This window comes from Myxocyprinus asiaticus, chromosome 17 (genome assembly GCF_019703515.2).
Source record: "Myxocyprinus asiaticus isolate MX2 ecotype Aquarium Trade chromosome 17, UBuf_Myxa_2, whole genome shotgun sequence".
Taxonomy (NCBI): Eukaryota; Metazoa; Chordata; class Actinopteri; order Cypriniformes; family Catostomidae; genus Myxocyprinus; species Myxocyprinus asiaticus.
In genome coordinates this window covers 4,963,905-4,985,610 of record NC_059360.1, presented here as the reverse complement: position 1 = coordinate 4,985,610, position 21,706 = coordinate 4,963,905, and the positions used below count along the sequence as shown (strand labels likewise).

The window sequence follows — 21,706 nt, the reverse complement described above, 5'->3', positions numbered from 1 at the left end:
ACAGATTGTGTTTGTTCATTATTGTAACTTAGATGAAGATCAAACAAGATTTTATGTCAAATTTTATACATAAATTCAGGTAATTCCAAAGGGTTCACATACTTATTCTTTCCACTGTACAGTTGTCTAGTTATGTTCAGCTGTAAAATATTTAATTGGCTAAAATTTGCTCTTTGTGAGTGCAATCTATATATAGTAGAAATAAAGCCTTATCCAGTAAACACGAACAACTGCATAAGTAATGGAAATCTTTTGGTCAAAAGGAGTGGAGACCCTGAATGCTGCTCTCAAGCTCTGTGACTCTTGCAGCAGATGACAGTACTGTAACATTTTGAGTGCTGAGGGTCACTAATGAGTCATGCATGGCCTGAGTTCATTCTGCATCTTCAGAGGGATATTTTCTCAGAATTAGAGAGAGAGAGAGAGAGGCAGTGTGACTTCTCACAGCTGCTCCATGTAGCCTCTCTCTTTTCCTAATTCATTAAAAAGGCCATTATTATCATCATCATATTCTTCTTCATCATTATCATTGTCATAGTCTGTCTCCCTCATTTTCTTCATTTTCTTCAATGACTCTTATTTTGAAGTTTTCCCCCGGACTTAATTTCCCATAGTGCACTGCCCTCATCACTCCCACTTGTTTCCAATCCTCCTCACCTGCCCTCCATTTCATCATTAGTCATTGTTTGTATAAATACCCTCCTAGTTCTGTTCATCCTTTGTCAGTCCTTGAAGTGTTACATTGAGTTAAGTTTAGATGTTAAGATTTTATTATTGTTGTGTTACATTACAGTGGTGTCAAACTTGGTTCCTGGAGGCCCACAGTCCAGCAGAGGTTAGCTCCCACCTTATTTAAACACACCTGAAACAGCTAATCAAGGTCTTCAGGAGTGCTTGAAGATTACAAGGAAGCATTTTAGAGCAGGGCTGGAACTAAACTCTGCAGGGCTGCGGCCCTCCAGGAACTGAGTTTGACACCCCTGCGTTAGCATGTTGAGCTTGATCGTTTGTTTCCACTCCAGCGATTATTATTAAAAGATTATACGAATCTACTCCTGCGTCTCCTCTCTTCCACTCCTGACACCAACGTTAGAGAAGGACTGACCCACAAAGAATATGGATACACTTACCTGCTCTACCAAACGTCCTCCTCTACTCCAGCAATCCTTCTAATCCTCCTCTCCTGCACGACTAGACCCACAATAGTCATGGAGATGACCGGACCACTTATGGATTTATTCCATCAAGACCTTCCTCTCCTGGATTATACCAGCAAATTCTGTCAACTCGTCACCTCTTCCACTATCTTGGACCCTTACCTCTGTTCCATCTATGGAATGGGCTTAAACTTTCACCGTCCAACAACCCTTCTGCAAGTAGAGAATCTTTCCTTTTTGGAATATTTGTGAGCCATGCTATCCCTACATCTCCTCTCACTTCTACCGACCCATAAGAAAGACCCTCACAAAGTCTCGGTGGTAGATCCCCCGTATACTGTGGATTATGGCGGGAACCCCGTGCCACCTTCTAGCTCAAAGCCTTCCACGACTCCTCCCTCCGTGCCTTCCACACCCCCTATCTCCAAGGTAACTCCTCTTCATACCATTCCCGTAAATAATTTTTTGGGGGGGCTCATCCTCTCCAGGTTCCGGTGGCCGATTCCCTACCGCAGTCAGCAGTAGAAACCACGAATTTGCATTACCCCCTTATGCTATGAATTATGGCGGGAACCCCGGACCACAACTTGTGCCCAAGCCTGCCACGGTTAACGAGCCAGTGCCCAAGCCTGCCACGGTTAACGAGCCAGAGCCAGTGCCTGTAGCTTCGACCGTCCCAGAGCCAGTGCCTGTAGCCTTGACCGTCCACGTATCTATGCTCCCTGCTGGTCGGAAGAGGAGGAGAAGGAAAAGAACTCCTCCTCCCCAGTCTCTGCCAATGCTCGTGACCAATGCTGTACTCTCTTCCATGGCTCCCAGCCCTGAGCCTCCCACGGCTCCACCTTCCATGGCTCTGTCCCTCGAGCCTCCCACGACTCCGCCTTCCACGGCTCTGTCCCTCGAGGGGGACTCTTATTTTGAAGTTTTCCTCCGGACTTCATTTGCCATAGTGCACTGCCCTAATCACTCCTACCTGTTTCCAATCCTCCTCACCTGCCCTCCATTTCATCATTAGTCATTGTTTGTATAAATACCCTCCTAGTTCTGTTCATCATTTGTCAGTCCTTGAAGTGTTACGTTGAGTTAAGTTTAGATGTTAAACTGTATTGTTGTGTTACGTTACAGGGGTGTAACCTTTTCGTTGAAGTTTCCGTGTAAACACACTACTCGCACTACAAAATGGTGTAGAACAGTGCAGAAATGTGTGATTTGGGATGCAGCTACTTTAATGATACTAAAAAAAGGTGTTAAACCAATTATAATTTTAATTTTAGAAATTGTTTCTTGATTAATATCTGTTCAGTTTAGCACAATTTTTAAATTCTATTGACAGAATTTTATTTTCTTTGACTTTGTTAATATTAATTTGTCCACATCTACAAGCAGCCAAATATCTTAGTCAGACATTATGAGCTGGCATTGTGACACATACATTTGTGTTCCCAATATGATTAATCAGAGAGCTCTGACATCACAGATCACTTTAATGGCAGAAATCAGGCATGCAGCCCTGTACAACAACAAAACGATCTATAATGATCTGTACTTCAAGAAACAACACTGAAAGAGAATTAGAGCTTGAGAGTAAATGGTCATTATGTATTGAATGGAAAATGTGGACAGAAATGTCAACAATCTTCACGACGGATACTTTGAGAAATGAGGGAGAGGTGAAAATAACACATACTTCTTTATTATCTACTCACAGTTTAGCAAAGTGACTGGTTGAGTCCAATACACATTGACTGATGTCAAACAGAGGTAAAAGCAGCCAGTGTTGGGTATGGTACTCAAAAATAAACTCACTACAAATGACTAATTACTTCTATAAATTGTAATCAGATTGCTTTATTGATTACTAAAATAATCACATTACTATTTACTTCACTTTTAAGTTACTTTCTAACAGTTTTTTTATTTTTATTAGGGGGCTTATTATGGGGCATACACCCTTAATGAACAGATATATTTACACTAAATAAAAAAAAGATTTATATTATAAAAAATATAGTGATGCATGGCAAAATTTTACTAAATATTTCACTAATAAAAAAGAAGAAACAAAGACAAAGAGACGCACATATTAACATAATTCCTGTCTTAGAAAACTCGAGCAATGTACTTAAAATTAATTAACTTACTTGAAAGTCAGTAGCTGTAATAATTTGGAAAGTGTTACACAACTTTTTGTCTAAAAAAAGTAATTACATTACAGTGATGGATTACACCCAACACTGGTAGCAGCAAATTTTCAGAGTACTGACATAGTACCACAAATACCAGCAAGAATCTCATGAAACCTGTCAAGAATATGTCTAATTTCTCTGCAAAATCCAAAATAAATACATAAAAGAAATTATATTTTACCGAAAGCAATTGAAGCCTATTTTAGGACTATTTCCCTTACGAAAATCGAGAGTTCTGGCAAACCCCTGTGGCAGACTTGCCGCAAATGTGACACTCATTATTTTCACATGAAAATGAGCTTTGCGGCAAATTGTTTATTGTTTCCACAGGTTTGCCATAGACGTGTTTGCCAGTAGCAGCAAATTGTCCATTATTGCCAAAGGTTTACTGCAGGTTCACCACTACCAGCGAAGAGCTGCAAACTTCTGCCAGTAATTTACGGGAAATCACAAGCTCATTTGTATGTGAAAATAATGAGTGGCAAATTTGTGGCAAATTTGTCAGAACTTTTGCAAGGGTAAAGGGGAAGTGTGTAACTGCACCACTAACGCCACCAAAAGAAATTGCTAAAATAATAAATATTTTACTCCCACATCAATTTACTTGGTCAGACAAACAGATAGATCCAATGTTGCGATGTCAGGCTGGTTGGGATACTCAAACAAACCAAAAAACCTACAAATGACTTACTTATTGTTAACTTTGCATATTCAGCTTAGATAAGGGTAGTATAGGCTACTACACAAGTATTTTGACTTCATTTTCTTTATGCAAAATATGATTTCTTTTTGTAAAAGTACTTTAAAGGACAGTGTAAATACAATGGTAAATGAATATAGTAATCAATCATTACCATATGAAAGTACCTTATTATGTCCTTCTGAGACCATCACTCTACCATGGTACCACCATAGTACTTTTTTGTCAGGCAGAGAAACAAATTAGATATGGGCTTCTTTCTAGTGGGGTGTCATTAAATGCTGTAGGAATGTATAAAAGTACTTTGTCTATATGTGTTATTTTGTTGCAGATGGAGGTGTGGGTGTCCCCCTCAAGCTCCGAGCAGAGAATCTCTCTTGAGTTCAGTATCTACCCAGTGAGCGTCAGCTCTAATTGAAAACACTTGTGTAGATTGTGCTGTTGTAATCTGAACTTCCCTAGCGCAATGTTTTATGTGATCCAAATGCTAACATGCTCATAAATAGTTTTATGTATGCACATGTTTTATTACACAGCAGCAAGCAAAGTGTCACACTGACCTGCAGTTTGACATTTGTTTTAATGCTGGCTAAGCACGCGCACACACACACACACACTGTTCAGTGTGCACACAGCATTAAACTTTAAATTGGGTCAGTTTCCACACATGTGGTTATAGCCATGCAAAGAAAAAAAAAATATTTATTTTTCCTAACCATAAGGGATTGCAATGGTGATGGTACATTGCAAGGATTTAGAGGAACAACACGTGACGATCATTCAATGGACAAAACGTTGATAATATGTAAAGATGAAGTGTGTGATGTCTGCGTCTAGTGGTACCAAATGGAAATGCATATATAGTGACATTAAATGCGTATAAGTTTTAAAGGTGAGGTCTCTTTTACCTTAGCATGACGAAACCCTAAAAAAGTGTTGATTTAAAATAGGGCTGTTAATCAATTACAAATTGTAATCGAGGGGGCCTGGGTAATTCAGCGAGTAAAGACGCTAACTACTACCCCTGGAGTCACAAGTTTGTGCTCAGGGTGTGCTGAATGACTCCAGCCAGGTCTCCAATCAACCAAATTGACCCAGCTGCTAGGGAGGGTAGAGTCACATGGGGTAACCTCCTCTTGGTCGCTATAATGTGGTTCTTGCTCTCGGTGGGGCGTGTGGTGAGTTGTGCGTGGATGCCGTGGAGAAAAGCATGAAGCCTCCATATGCACTTTGTCTCCGCGGTAACAAGCCACGTGATAAGATGCGTTGATTGATGGTCTCAGACGCGGAGGCAACTGAGATTCGTCCTCCGCCAACCGGATTGAGGCGAATCACTACGCCACCACAAGGACATTCCAAATTGGGGAGAAAAGGGGAGAAAAAAAAAGTGTAAATTTGTCGCTCTATTTACATGTGCGTGCCTCAGATGGATGCATTTTGAGCATCTCAATGGTATTCAGCGTCATAAACGCCACATTTTTGAAACTTTCGTCTCACGTACATAGTGAACATTGGAAGATCTCTCTGCCCACTTGTGGCATGTATTGGTAGAAAAATCCGTACTTTTATTACGGAATTTACATACACGTCGGGGCATGATTCATTTAGTTTTTTAGCGCATTATTTGTTATATAATTAATCACACTAAATTAACGCATTAAATCAACAGCCCTAATTTAAAAACATTTATTGCACGGGTCTCTGGAATACTCAATTCTGATTGGTCAATAGCACCATCTAGCAGTCCTATTATTTCTGAGTGGAAACTGCAAATCTGGGGATTAAGACATATCAGACCAGTCATCCGGGTATTGCGAGTCATCTTTCCTACTTCGCATCAGGGTCCTGATCACCCTGTCTGGGTTTATTTTGCGATAACAACCGGCTGAGTGTACATTATCCCTTACGTACATGTTGTAACATGCACTAGTAATAGCAATATATTACATTCTATTCTCTTCTTTTGAAAGAAAGTTAAAAAACAAATCCTTGAACTGTTGGCCATTTTAAAATGTGCTTGACACTGAAAAAAACTGTATTACCTTCAGTGACATAATTTTCATGTGAACACTGGGAAGGACACGTCAACCCATCGTTAAACTCCAACATACCTGTTTGCTGGTGTTTTCAGAACACTGGCGCATTCTGGCGACCCCAAACATGTAGAAATCTAATTCTAATGGCCTAATCGCTGTTATTTAAAGTCTGTAATTTGTCGTACATAGAGAATTTATATATTTTACTTGCATAGTTAGTTCTAAGTAATACATGACACAACTGATCTAAAGGGGATGGTAAGTGATTACCAGGTTTTACAAGGTGAATGTTTTTTTGCTGTTTCTTTCAACAAGGGAGATGGCTTCCCCTTAAATCCCCCCTCAACTTGAGCCCTGAACATAAATGCAAAATTGATGGGGTTCTGTAAGATTTTCAGATTCTATGATTTCAAAATGATTTTTCACATGACTTATTTATGTGTCCAAGGACTTTTACATTTTAAGCGTAAACGTATGACACACTCCTGGCCCCGCTTACCACAGAGATTAAGGTGCATTTTCTCAGATGGTACCGCCCCAAACTCAGGACATTGGTTGAGCTGATGTTGTTATGTTGGGTTTATCGGGATCCTCAAACAAACAGCTATATTCAGCTGGACTGACATGCACTGATTCAAGGAATGTCAGTTGGAATTCTTTTTTATAGTGACCTCAGATCTGAATAAAAAATAAGTGTCAGTTCAAAAGGTATAAATTCTTTAATTTAGAAGAAACGAAATCAACAGTGGTACTTGTTTCAAGATTTTTACCCATTTTAATTCTATGTGGACATTCTGTTTGTGTTCTGTCGTAGGATCACACTCGAGTTGTCAGTCCGATCATTGATGTCATCAGTCTGGATAACTTTGTCTATATGGCAGCATCTGCAGACCTGAGAGGAGGTGAGAGAACTATACGTGATCTCCGTGTAAGTCTGTGATCTCTGAATCAGGTCACCGCTTTGCCACTGGAAGGATCTCTTTCATGTCTCAATTGTGTCTGTTTAATATCTCAGTTGTTTCTCTTAGACAAAAATGAGATTAAATGAATGCTGAAATCTCCTGCTTCTCAGATGTAATCTCCCATCTGTCTCCTTTAGAGTTTCAGAAGAGATCACAACAATGTTGAGATATCAAAGTCTCAATCAAAAAGTCAGAGATCTCAATATGAACAAATTCTTCCAAGACCAAATTATGTGAGCTATCTTATCCACATTAATTCAATAGCTCTGTACTCTTACTATGTCAACAATTGTCTCACTTGTTTGTATTCTTGCTGTAATTGGTCTTTGCTTACCAAAATTTGAAAAACACTGCTCCCAGTGGCTGAAACTGAAAGTGTTGTTGACCAGTTTCTGGGTGAAATGTCCACACGGCACCAAAGGCGAGTTGGCTTTTTAGTTTTAAATGACATAATACAGTCAACAGGAATGCATATTTTATGAACTCTTCTCCCAAACCCCAACCCTAAACCTAACCGTCAGTGGATGTAAAAATGTAATATTAGAGCAAAAATGCATCCTCCAAATCGGGCTCACCTTTCTTTATGTGAACGCAATCACTTCTTGGTTTCCACGGGACCAGACACTATGTCTCAAAGATTGCTCAGTAGCATCACATGGAAAGGTAAACATGTTGGAATTGATGCAAAAATGTCTGCTGTTAGTCATTTGGCAGAATGGGGTCGATTTCAGGGTACTTGAACATTCGGAAGCAGCATGTCGATTTCCTGACTGATCATGTTGTTAGCAGTGATCAGAATAATCTGTTTGGTGTTGACATTGACATGCCTGTAAATTTAAAGTTGTCTCATTGCAGACACATTAAAAATAACTACATGTGTTGATTAGAGTGAGACAGAAATAACACTTCCAAACTTTTTCTCCCCGCTGACGCCAGGTTTTGACTGGAGTTTACACTTCAAATGGGAGCAGATTCCCATAGAACAGAAAATGGCAAGAAATGACCCTACACAACCAATCAGGTAATTATAAACGTGGCTCCTCTGTATACATTTACATATCTCTATGTATCTGTGTCTAACAGCAGCTGTTCTTGCAGGACTCCAGTAATTGCTGGTGGAATCTTTGTAATAGATAAAAGCTGGTTTAATCACCTGGGCCAGTATGACACTCACATGGATATATGGGGCGGAGAGAACTTTGGTAAGCTCACTCTTCTACTAAAAGTCCACATTAGTTGTTTTGCTTAGGCAAGCATCAGTATTACTATTACTATTCATGTTACTCATATTTACACCACTAACGAATGTGTTTTCATGCACACCAATTCGCTGATAAATACCAAAAATCAGCTTTTTCAAAATATCCGACAATGCAAGAAAACCACATTTACAAGAGATTTCAAACAATCGTGTTATTCTCTGCTTTTTATGTCAAAACTAGGGCTGTCAACTGATTAAAATATTCAATCGATTTAATTACATGATATGGCGATTAATCAAATTAATCAAAATGAATCGCATCTATAAATATTTGCTGAGAAAGGCCTTTAAATAACAATAATTCAACATATAATGATTAAATATAGTTATATTTAAATAATTATAAATATAATATAATATACAGTATATTATAAATATAAAATGCATTACATTATCGTGGCAGACAGGTAATGCATTGATTAGACAATACAAAAAGTGGCTTTAGAATGCATTATATTGTTTATTTCCATATTATTGAACATTATCTTATTATTGGCCTATAGTCCACAGCAATCCATTTGTCAATCTGTCCGAGATAGATTTATAATAAGAGCTTTTCTAATGACGTGTCAGTGTACACATACGTCAGATGGATGCTTTTGGAGTGTCTCACTTTGGTTGTGTTTTTAGTCCATAGTTTGAAACATAGAAAAACACGTCTCTAGATCCCTGCATATGGAATTCCCCTCCGTCTAGCTGTTTAAAGGCAGGAACATATTCTAATCTTGTGCTGTGGCTAGTGTCAAGCAAGCCTGGGTGTGGTTTGTTCTCTGTACAGCTGTGTGTTGCCTATACAGCTGGAGTTTCGCTTACTGCCCCCTGCTGAAAAAAGATGGTACATCAAGCTTGAATTGTTCAGATGGTAGGAATATTCCTTATTATGGTTCAGGGACATGATTAATTGTATATTTTTTGACATGTGTTATTTTTATATATAATTAATTACACTGAATTAACACATTAAATCTACAGCCCTAGTCAAAACGTAAACAGTCATGAGCACAACTGACTGTTGAGCACATTGGACAAGCCTGTAAGCACGCGGGTAAAGGTGTTTACCCTTACGAAAATCCAGAGTTCATGGCAAACTTGCCACAAATTCGCCACAGAACATTTTCACATGCAAATGAGCTTTGCGGCAAATTGTCCATTGTTACCAAAGGTTTGCCAGAGGTTCACCACTAGGGGTAAAGAGCTGCAAACTTCTGGCAAATTTGCATGTGAAAATAACCAGCGGGAAATTAGCTGCAAGTTTCGATTTTTTGTAAGGGTACATTCAATGTGAAGTTGCAGTAACTGGCAAAAATGACCTTAATAAAGGAAAGCTGTTTAAGTCGGTGTAGGAACATTCATGTGACTCGCTCAATGATTCAGTGAGGGAGAATCTAATCTTCTGTTAACCTTTGGTGAATTGTGTTTGAGTGTGTTTGATAGAGATAATGCTGCTGGTTTAGCTCCAGCTGTCAGATTTGATTAACTAATGCGCTCCAAAGAAAGAACACATCAATTAAACTTTTCACCAACCTTCCAAAGAACACAGATGTCTTACTGAACTGCCAAAGTGAAATAAATATAGTCATAATCATTGCCCATCAGATTCTCTTCTCTCTTTGTAACTCTCATCACCTTTTCTATTATCACTTTATATTTATTTTCATAACTTCATAATCTCTCCCTTCTTTTTCTGCTGTTGTAGAGTTGTCGTTCAGAGTGTGGATGTGTGGTGGCAGTCTCGAGATCCTGCCGTGCAGTCGCGTCGGCCACGTCTTCAGAAAACGCCACCCCTATGACTTTCCAGAAGGCAATGCTCTCACATACATCAGGTAATTCAGACTTTGTCACCTAGAATCTGTCATATGTTCTGCAGTGAGGTGAATGACTTTTGAGCTGTCGTGTTTTCTCTGTTTGTGTGTGTAGGAACACACGGCGAGCTGCTGAAGTATGGATGGATGAGTATAAGCAGTATTATTATGCTGCAAGACCGTCAGCACAGGGCAAGGCCTTTGGGAGGTCAGACATCTCTAAAATCTTCTGTACACTTTCTGTCTGGGTGTTTCTTCTACTATTGGGAATTTCATGTGGAAGAGCATGCTTGAGATTAAACATGGTTAATGTCACTTGTTAGCCGAATATTATTATTGGCCATCATTTCCAATCAAGCTCTAAAGTGTGAAAATATTATTTAATTGTGTGTATTTAAGATACATAAAATGTTAGCTATGAAATTAGCCTTAGCAAGACAAAGGAGTCAGATATTTTTATTATTATTATTATTATTAAAATTTGATTCTATTAAACACAATACAGAATTTGAGATGTGGTGGAAATGACATTGTTGTGGGAATTCACAAATTTTATTGGAAAAAATTAAATGTGTATATATATATATATATAAATTTGAGAAATCTGAAGAATCCATCAATATTTCTCTGAATGTGCGAACTTTGGACTAAAAGTTCTAAAGGATTTATTAGGAAACATGTGAGTCCTCTACACTTGACATTACAGTGATATTTGCATATTTTATAACAATTTTACATTTATGTTTGCATGACAAGAAATAAAAGTTCTAGGCTGCTTATAACGTCTTTGACACAACGGGGCCCCATGGCGGATCGTGGGCCCTACGCAACTTTCATATATTGCGTATAGGGAGAACTGGCACTGTGTGAGGCATTTTGGTCACTTTTGCTGGCATTTTTGCTCCAAGCCCTGGTTAATTTGTGATCCCGATGTGCAGATTTATATCTAGTTAGCTTGTGAAATAGGCTTTTTTATGATATTGTCCTAATTGTACTCTTTATCGCTCTCTCTCTCTCTATCTCTTTCTGCAGTATTGCAGATCGTCTTGCACTGAGACGGAAGTTGAGCTGTAACTCTTTCCGCTGGTATCTTGAGAATGTGTACCCTGAACTCAAGTGAGTCACGTTTACTGGACTGTGTCTTGACTCTGATGGGCTGCCAGACTCAAAACTGGACTGTCAGAGGATATATTTAAAGAAAGTTCACCCAAAAATGAAAATTCTGTCATTTTTTACTTGCCGTCATGCTGTTCCAAACTTCAAAGAAGTTACTTTCTTCCCTTAAACTCAAAAGGAGAAATTTTGTAGAATGTTCAGACTTATCTTTATATTTATGTATTTGACAGACACTTTTATCCAAAGCAACTTACAGTGCATATATTACAGGGACAATCCCCCTTGAGTAACCTGGAGTTAAGTGCTTGCTCAAGGACACAATGGTGGTGGCTGTGGGGATTGAACCAGCAACCTTCTGCTTACCAGTTCTGTGCTTTAGCCCACTACACCACCACCTCTCCACCACCACACCATCATCTTTTCCATACAACGAAAGCTTACTGTCACCAGGGGCTGTAACTCTCAATTCTCATTCACGCTTCAGCGTATTAAATCTTTAACACATAAAATGCCATTGACTTTTTCATATCTCGTTACTGATCATGATGCACCAAGTTTAAATACACACAGAGAGCAACAGCAGCAGGGCTTGTTTTTTTAGTGAATAACAACCTAAATTTTTGTGTCACTCAACTCTATCTTTTAGCTTAAAAAGACTTGAATTATAGCACAAAAGTCATAACGACTACTTTCAGGTAGTGTCATTTATGGTGCTGGACAGCCGCTGGTCGCTGTATGCAAGGGTGTGTATGTTGGGGGGACTGGGTACCTGCTCAATATAAAAACAATGGGAGTCAATGGAAACAAATGGGGAAAATGGGAACAATTGTGTGTGTGGTTCAAGCAAAACCTGACACACACACACCCACACCCACTTATATACAAACACACTGTACATAAAAATATTCTAATGTAAATTTAGAGCATTTACTTTATATAAAATTAGTAAATATTACATTTGTAAATAAGTGAAAGGTTGGATATTGATTATAAAACAGTTATTGGGGGAAAATGTGCATATTGTGACTGTTGAACTGCGATTTAATGAGCCGGGTCAACTTGACACTTTAAGTGCAAAAGTGTTACTTGATTGCCAGCTGCACAGAAGGGTTAAGTTAAAAAAAAAATTCAAGTTTAAAATAAAAGTGATGTTAAAATGGCTGCTTCAACCCTTGGCTGTTTGCTTTCATTTTATGGAAAAGAGCTGCATGAACATTCTTCAGAATTTGTCCTTTTGTGTTCCACAGAAGAAAGAAAAAAATACAGGTTTAAAACAACATGAGAGTGAGTGAGCTTATTTGGTGAAGAATCTCAGCTCTCTGTACTGACATTCTTTCTCTTTATTTTCTGTATTTGAATTCTGTTTGGCAGAATTCCCGAGCAGGAAGTGGTCTACAGTCTACTGAAACAGGGTGGATTCTGTCTGGAGAGCCACAGCACAGACAGTCTGGGTTTGGCTGAGTGTGAGGCAGCACCAAACTTACCTGCCTCACAGGTGAAGATTTAACAGCCTGTAGCATTGTGATCTTTTTAAGTACTCAATAGGATCAAAAACCTCAAATTCTCCTTTGCCATATATTTAGATCACTTTTTTATACGTGCAATACTCACCCACTCATTTCTCTGTGTTTGTTATTTAGAAGTGGACCCTGATTGAACCACAGATCCGCCAGCATGACCTGTGTTTGGCCATTACAGCCTTTACTGCGGGGTCAAAGGTCAGGCTAGAGCCCTGCAATGTTAAAGAGTCCAGACAGGTGAGTGTTTGGTTATTGGCCATGAGGACTATTAGAGTTTTGATCACACATTGAGAACAAATTGTGAATAGGTGTGGCTGATGTATGTCAGAAAACATTGACATATGAGCTATTATTGATATTTTTGGTTATTTTGTGTTTTGTGGTCAGTTACTACTGACTACCCCAAGGGATGTCTGAAAACAACATATTTTCCAATGGACTATTCTGTGGGGTGTCTGAATAGTAGGTAACAAGCCAGTTTTAAAGGTGCTGTAAGCGATTTTTTAATGGAAACATATGCAAAGAAAGTGCCCTACTCCCTAATGAAATAAGTGCCAAGATATCTCACCAGTCTCTGTGACAGCTGTAGACTCTGTAAACAGCAAACAAAAATGTGTCCGCGGGCCGTGGTCTCTCATGCATTCTGCCTGTCAGTCATTTTGCACATTCTCATAGTATTGTAGTTGCAGCAGTTTATTGAGGCTTAATGCCATTTTTATGCCATGTGGCTCATAACAGTTGTCAGTTGAGGGTGCTGTTTTGCTGCTGTTGTTAATCTGCTGTGTGGCTAATCCAACAGCTCAGTTTGTGGAATTTCTAGAACGGCTAAAATCGCTCACAACACCTTTAAGGAAACCCTTTATAATTAGGCTGGTTTAGGGTCAAGTCCTTTAGATACCGATCAAACGTGTTTCTCAGGGATATATAGACTCTAAATGCAGCTCTTCAATAGCATAATTGACTATCATAGTCCTCACAAAATTCTAAGAACTACAGGACAATAATTGAGCACAACAGTGCCCGTCCACTTTTTCAGCCATCTTGGTTTCTTAAGTATTTTTCACATGAATTTTTTCATGAGGATTTCATAAAATCCTTCATAAAGGAGTTTTAATCCATGAGCTGGGTGAATCACAACATTACAAACTTTGATTTGAAGCAAAAAAGTATTTGAACATCAGACAAAAAAGACAGGTACAGGACTGTGTACTTAGCGTTGTAACAGTTTGGGAAAGGAGGAAGCAGGAACCGGATTAATAATCACAAGACTTTTTAATAAAACACTGATGAAGACTTTCAGTATAAACAATGACACACACACACACAGCTTCGTGCGTCTCTCTCTCTCTGGCGTCCTTGGCTCCTCCTTTTATCTCTCTCCCACTGATTGGGCAACTCAGCGACGGGCGTGCATCCTTTCGGCCCTGCCACGCCCTCCTCCTCGTCACACACCCCCACTGCCCAATTCAGGCTGGGGAAACCTCCGGTTTCCGAAACCTGCCTTCCTGAAGGGGAGGAGTTGCTCCTTTGGCCATTCCGTCGCCGGCTGGTCTTCCCCACCTCCTGGGTACCTGGGTAGGACAAGGGGAGAGGAGAGAGAAAGAGAGCAGGAGAGAGAGAAAAGAAAAAAACTCCGGTTCCCGACCACGCCACCATTCGGTCCTCAGCCAGCTGTCCAGCGATCCTCCATGACGCTGGGCGATGGCACTGGATTCCGCCTCCTGGCGGCCAGCAGCGGCTCCTCTGTCCCCTGGTGGATGGCAGCGGTTCCTCCACCTCCCGGCGGATGGCAGCTTGTCCTCCATCCCCTGGCGGAGGCAACGACTCCTCCACTTCCTGGCAGACGGCAGCGGTTCCTCCGCCTCCTGGCGGACGACAGCAACTCCTCCATCCCCTGGCAGATGGTAACAGCTCCTCCACATCCTGGTCTCTCTCTCTGGTGTTCCTGGCTCCTCCTTTTATCTCTCTCCCACTGATTGGGCAACTCAGTGCCGGGCATGCATCCTCACAGCACAGCCACACCCGATTCAGGCCGGGGTGCCATCTGGAATGCCTTACTCACCCCCATCTCTGGAGGGAGACGCTGCCCTTCTGGCCATTCCGCCACCCGGTGGACGGCAGCGGGTCCTCCATCCCCTGGGGGATGGCAGTGGCTCCTCCGTCCCCTGGGGGATGGCAATGGCTCCACCGTCCCCTGGTGGACAGCAACGGCTCCTCCTCCTCCTGGTGGACTGCAGCAGGGAGTTCTTCCGGACAGCGTGCCCTTCCTCCTTTCCCAGGTTTCGGCACCAATGTAAAGGATTCTGTTCGTCTGGGAAAGAAGGAAGTGGGAGCCGGATCCACATTCAAAAAGACTTTAATTAGACAGAACAGCAAACTGAAAACACAGAAAACACACACACACAGAGCGTTATCGTTAAAAATAAATGTGCCTATGGAAAAAATTAAACCGACTGTTCGCTCTATTGTCTATAGGAGTATAATTTACAGGTAGTGTATATTATATGTATGATTTTGTTCCATCTCATTAATGATAAGCAATTTTTCCGCCCTTGTGCAGTTAACAATATTCTAAATATTTAATGTGAAATGTATGTATTCAACATCTACATGGGCTACTGGTCCTTTATAAAGTAATTAAAGGAATAGTTCTCCCAAAAATGAAAATTCTCTCAACATTTACACACCCTCATGCCATCCCAGATGTGTATGACTTTCTTTCTTCTGCTCAACTCAAACGAACATTTTTAGAAGAATATCTCAGCTCTGTAGGTCCATTCAATGCAAGTCAACAGATTCCAAAACTTTGAAGCTCAAATATCACGTAAAGGCAGCATAAAAGTAATCAATATGACTCCAGTGGTTAAAATGCATAGAAGTGATATGATAGGTGTGGGTGAGAAACAGATCAATATTTAAGTCCTTTTTTTTACTGTAAATCTCCACTTTCAAACAGCCCTCCTATGTTCTTCTTCTTTTGTTTTTGGCGGTTTGCACTCTTTGTGCATATCGCCAGCTACTGGGCAGGAGAACATTTTTAGTAAAAAAGGAATTAAATATTGATCTGTTTCTCACCCACACCTATCATATCGCTTCTGAAGATATGGATTTAACTACTGGAGTCTTTTGTATTACTTTAATGCTGCCTTTATGTGCTTTTTTGAGCTTCAAATTTTGGACCCCATTCACTTGCATTTTATGGACCTACAGAGCATATATATGCGTCTAAAAAACTTAATTTGAGTTCAGCAGAAGAAAGAAAGTCATACACATCTGGGATGGCATGAGGGTGACTAAATGATGAGAGAATTTTCATTTTTGGGTGAACTGTTCCTTTAACCTGTCTTGCCTCTTTCTCCTTGTCAACCCGCCATCTAGAAATGGAAACCCAGAGGTCCAGCATTGCAGCATATGGTCAGTGGCTTGTGTCTGGATAGCCAGTCTGCTTCAGGCCCACCTGTGATCACACAGTGCCGCCCACAGATGGCCAGCCAATCCTGGGAGACGCAGCTGGTCACCTGATTTGGAGAGCGCAAAGGGGAGGAGGGGAAAGGGGCAGAGTTTAGAGGTGCTGTAGGACCCAGAGGAAAATGTTTGCACACTGGTTTAGTTGAAGGCGCTGCTTTCAAAAGAATCGATCATGGCCATGTCTGAAACATCTGACCTCATATATTTACTGTGGAATAGCTGGAGAGGAAAAGAGCAACCATTTCGCTGCCAAATCGTAGTTTAAATGGCTGCATTCCTAGCTTTCAAGTTTTCCGACATGGCCATGGAAGTTCACAAGGCATGGTTTTGTCATTTGACAGGAGTGCTTGGGGAGAATCTTGGGTTATTTTTTGAATGTTAGGTTGAGGTCTCAAAAGTGAGAGAATAGATCTGTATATAAATGCCTTTTACTACCTTTCACACCAGCCTCAGAAACATAAACCTGTATATTCCCTCATTCCCACCAATACTGTGGCATCTGCAGCGTAAGCCTAAATAGCTGTTCTCATGATGATCTGAATAGTTCTTTTAATTCCATCACTATGGAAGTTATTCTGGTTGATTTGTTCAGTATTAGATTGGGATATAGTGCAATGCCTTGAGATGAATCTGCATCATAGAGGCTGTCATTTAACACCAGCAAGGCTTTAAGACTTTGAGAGGTTTATCCCAAACAACAGTGTAAGATTAGCAGTACCGAGCTGGCTTACTACAGCGGGATTACTTTAGGAGTTTGCTAAATTGTGTGTGCTACAAAAAGGACCGAGCTGGTGTGGCACTGAAAATATCCACTGTAGGCTAACATGGCAAAGAAATAACCAAATTAACTATTATTCCGGATGGTACTGTACATCAGCACAGTGACACACATAAGGCATTTGCAAACATGTTAAGCCCAAAGACTGTTCTTTTTGTTTGCCTTTTGAAACTTTGTATTTACTTGAAATAAGAAAATATATATATTTTTTCTTTTCATTTTGAACATGTAGTAGGATAAAGTTATGTTGTTTGAAAAAATAAAGACAATACCAATGACAAAACAGACAATACAATTTTTTTCAGTTTTTGTATGCTACAATAAATTTAGCAAGAATTTCACTGTTAATGCATATTTTAAACAGAGTGTAGTAATCAGACCTCAATTCCGAATCACACTGATGGAGCTAAACATTATATATTGTACAATACAATACAATGGGTAACTAAAATGTCACCAGAATGCTGCTTTTTAGTTTGATGCACACACATGTACTATTACATCTCTAATAAGAGCACACATCAAAGGAAAAATATTACTGCTTAAATACTTATATATTACTAAGTAGTTCAGTTTGGGTGTTGGACAACAAACAGTGCTTCACAATATTTCTCCTTTACACCACCAAGATATTTTTTTATTTTAAGCTCCAACAAAAATATCTTTGACTTTGGAAACATGTTCATCACAGAAGAGGTGTATTTAATTATTTCATTTTTAATTCCCTGCTGAAAAATCCAGCTAAAAAACAGTATAAGCTCGTTGACTGGTCTTGGGGTTTGTGTGGTTATTTATGTACAGTATGACCTTACTGTAGCCTAATCAACACTGTAATTGTCTGTGGCACCACCTGATGGCGCTGTGGACCAATTGTGTTACACCAGTGCGTGAAAATTCTGGCCCTTGATCCTAATGGGCTTCTGATATCAGAAATTGCAGCGTTGTATTTGTTTATTAGAGAAAAAGATAATTAATCTAATATTTAATTTTTATATTAATTACACAATAAAATTATAAAAAAATAAATAAAGCTTATGCTGTTCCATGAATACCCAATTGAACTAACACACCACTAATGTTTTGTTTTCATATGCTTCTTGTTAAGCACATATGTAACAGTGCACTTGTATTGAATTATGTATTTCTAAATAGCATACTAAGGCATTTATTGTTAGTGACAGCCTAACCCAGTCACTACTCATTCTGTGCAGGTCAGGACAGTCTGATCAGACAGTCTGAGAGGTTTAGCGATGATATATGCTTCTGTTGAAGCCACCATTCTGCGTTAATGCAACGCGTAAGGGTACGTGTATTCGTGTAAGTCCTTTTAAAAGAAGAGTAAGTATCATAAGTTCATAAAGTTCATGTTTGATTGATATTAGGAAACTGTACTGGACCAAATCTCTTCAGAATCTCTATATTGCCATGTCATCTTTTTAAAGATAGTTGTGTGCATCCTTTCAATCACATTTCCATATTGCTGTTTCAGATCTTAAGTGTGATTTGTGCTGCACTGAAGAAAAAAAGACGAGTAAGATTTACTTTATTTTTCTTCACAAGTTTTTGCACACAGTTATTCTAAGTACATTTTAATGGTATAAAATTAAGTCAAATCTTCTTCAACTTCACGACATACAGTAATATTGATTAAAGTGAGTAAATTTAACTTAAACATTTCAGTTAATACAGTAACTTTGACCTCAAAACTTTTTTGATCATGAACATGTTATTTTGAGTCGAAAATGAACAAGAAGTTATCATGAGTAGCAGCAAAATCAACAATACAAACGGTGTATAGGGGCCTGGGTCGCTCAGTGAGTATTGATGCTGACTACCACCCCAGGAGTCGTGAGTTCGAATCCAGGGCGTGCTGAGTGACTCCAGCCAGGACTCCTAAGCAACCAAATTGGCCTGGTTGCTAGGGAGGGTAGAGTCACATGGGGTAACCTCCTCGTGGTCGCGATTAGTGGATCTCGCTCTCAATGGGGCGCGTGGTAAGCTGTGCGTAACTTGAAATACATTAATTAGTAATGTGATACTTTTCCCATTAAGTAATCAGTAAAGTAACCTGAATACAGTTTTAGAGAAGTAATTTGTAGAGGATTACTATTTTTTGAGTAACTTACCAAACACTGCATAAAATCAATAAGAAATATTTGAGGATTTGCACTATTTCTTGGTCACTAGTCAAAAGTAAGCAAATCTGTGACATTGACCTTTTGTGCCAAAGTTTCAGATTTCCTTGGAACTTCTCAATTCATGCTGGGATAAAATGGGTCATCAGGTTTTGCACAAACTTGTGGAGTCCATGCTAGCTCAAGTGTTTGTTGTCATAAAGCAAAAGGGTGACATATAAAATAGACTACTAAAAATTCAAGTTTAAATTCAATGTAACTTTTCACTCTAATTGTTATAGCCTACTGATTATATCATGTAGCTAATATGTAGTGAAACTGGTATTAAATGACAAAAATGCAAACTACAAGCATTTTCACTAGTGTTCTCAGACTTTTGGAACTTAATGTATGTTAATACAGCAGTGTTATGAATGCTCCTCCCAGGCTTATCATTTTAGGTAGTGAATGATTAATGAGCGCTCATGTCAGACTGTGTCGCCGCCCAGCACAGAGATCAGGGCGGGCTGAGCGCAGCCTGAACCCGCTGAAAGAACAGTCACTCAGTGTCGTGTCGTGCGAGAGTCGGGCGAAGTGCTCCAGAAGGATCGATACTTGTCTTTGGGAATATAATATTCTATTTTACTGATCGTTTGAATCTCTGAATCTCTCTGATCGGATTCACTTACATCTGTAAATACGAGCAATTCATCTAACCCGCTGCTGAACAGGTGAGGCGATTCACCTTTACCTATCCATACGACCTGACGCGGCGATGATGATGATGATGATGATGGTGGTCATCGTGATTATGTTAATGATAATAGTGATGGTTATGATGACGACGCTTGGTAATGTTGTTGTTAGCCAGCTAACGAGCTAACTGACTGTTTGACTTTGACTGCAGTACATAGCATCCGGCTAAGTCATTTTCAAAGCAGCCACTAGTGTGACAAAAATGACCGGAAGCCTTGTTTTGTGTGCGGAATGCAGTGTGCTTGGCTGTCTTGTGTGTTTTGTGAAGACGGTGTGGCTTTAGTTAACTGGTTTATGGGTTTGGGCTGTTTGCTTAAGATTTGCTCGCTCAGTTAGCCGGTTAGCAGCTCACCTGCCACAGATTCATAAGACTAAAACACTCATTTCACTATTCAAAACGTCCATTACTCATGTTCGATACCATTATAAGCACGAAATGAAATAAACATCTTCATGTTAGGAGTTTATTATCAGGCCACTGACATGCAGGTAAAAAGCAGAAATTCATGACATTTATTCTACTATTAAACCAGCTGACTGACCTGCTAGGCACTGTTAATGTTGCAGTTTTTGGGCGTGAGGTGACACACTGGAGAAAAAAAAAATTAAAATCGGGCAGCTGTGGTTGTCAGAAAAATTATGTAAAAAATACAGTAAAAATGTAAACAACTTTGAAGAACAACCTTTACATTTTACAGTTTAAAAACAGTTGTAATTTACATGACCACGCTGACACAAAAAAAAATAATTAAAAAAAATCTTAAATTTACAGAACACCCCAACGTACGTAACTGATATTAAAAAATAAGAAACATAACTATTCCCATAAAATATAATGAAATATGATGTGTCATGCAGGGAATTGTGGGAACGCCTTTTTTTTTACTGTAATTTTAACAATAATTTACTGTAAAAGGTACATGTACTCTCTTGTTAAACATAATATACATTTTTACCATTAATTATACAGGAAAATCATACTGTTTACACTGGAGGCCAAAAGTTTGGAATAATGTACAGATTTTGCTCTCATGGAAAGAAATTGGTACTTTTATTCACCAAAGTGGCATTCAACTGATCACAATGTATAGTCAGGACATTAATAACGGTAAAAATTACTATTACAATTTGGAAAAAATGTTCAGAACTTCTTAAACTACTTCAAAGAGTTCTCATCAAAAAATCCTCCACGTGCAGCAATGACAGCTTTGCAGATCCTTGACATTCTAGCTGTCAGTTTGTCCAGATACTCAGGTGACATTTCACTCCTCACTTCCTGTAGCACTTGTCATAGATGTGACTGTCTTGTTGGGCACTTCTCACACACCTTACAGTCTAGCTGAACCCACAAAAGCTCAATGGGGTTAAGATCCAGAACACTCTTTTCCAATTATCTGTTGTCTAATGTCTGTGTTTCTTTGCCCACTCTAATCTTTTCTTTTTGTTTTTCTGTTTCAAAAGTGGCTTTTTCTTTGCAATTCTTCCCATAAGGCCTGCACCCCTGAGTCTTCTCTTTACTGTTGTACATGAAACTGGTGTTGAGCGGGTAGAATTCAATGAAGCTATCAGCTGAGGACATGTGAGGTGTCTATTTCTCAAACTAGAGACTCTGATGTACTTATCCTCTTGTTTAGTTGTACATCTGGTCTTCCACATCTCTTTCTGTTCTTGTTAGAGACAGTTGTCCTTTGTCTTTGAAGACTGTAGTGTACACCTTTGAATGAAATCTTCAGTTGTTTTTTCTTGGCAGTTTCAAGCATTGTATAACCTTCATTCCTCAAAACAATGATTGACTGATGAGTTTCTAGAGAAAGCCGTTTCTTTTTTTTTTGTTGTCATTTTTGACCTAA

At 39.4% G+C, this 21,706-nt stretch overlaps 2 protein-coding genes across 9 annotated transcripts in view; both read left to right on the top strand.

Annotated features, from left to right (window-relative positions):
* Positions 1-17,267, top strand: part of LOC127455373 (polypeptide N-acetylgalactosaminyltransferase 16-like) — a 63,043-nt gene extending 45,776 nt beyond the window's left edge. For all 3 annotated transcript variants that reach the window (XM_051723226.1, XM_051723225.1, XM_051723227.1), the window contains exons 7-15: positions 6,894-6,981; positions 7,978-8,062; positions 8,140-8,243; positions 9,999-10,125; positions 10,220-10,312; positions 11,137-11,220; positions 12,592-12,715; positions 12,861-12,977; positions 16,119-17,267. In XM_051723226.1, the coding sequence (XP_051579186.1) occupies positions 6,894-6,981; positions 7,978-8,062; positions 8,140-8,243; positions 9,999-10,125; positions 10,220-10,312; positions 11,137-11,220; positions 12,592-12,715; positions 12,861-12,977; positions 16,119-16,262 (966 nt within the window). In that variant the 3' untranslated portion in view covers positions 16,263-17,267. The remainder of the gene's footprint in view (positions 1-6,893; positions 6,982-7,977; positions 8,063-8,139; positions 8,244-9,998; positions 10,126-10,219; positions 10,313-11,136; positions 11,221-12,591; positions 12,716-12,860; positions 12,978-16,118) is intronic.
* Positions 17,268-19,594: 2,327 nt separating this feature from the next.
* LOC127455368 (protein numb homolog) overlaps positions 19,595-21,706 on the top strand; it is a 114,397-nt gene continuing 112,285 nt past the window's right edge. For 4 of the 6 annotated variants that reach the window (XM_051723212.1, XM_051723214.1, XM_051723211.1 and 1 more), the window contains exon 1: positions 19,596-19,831. The gene's annotated coding sequence lies outside the window, so the exon portion shown is untranslated. Of the gene's footprint in view, positions 19,832-21,706 lie in introns of all 6 variants that reach the window. The other 2 variants (XM_051723216.1, XM_051723215.1) reach the window with 1 other exon arrangement.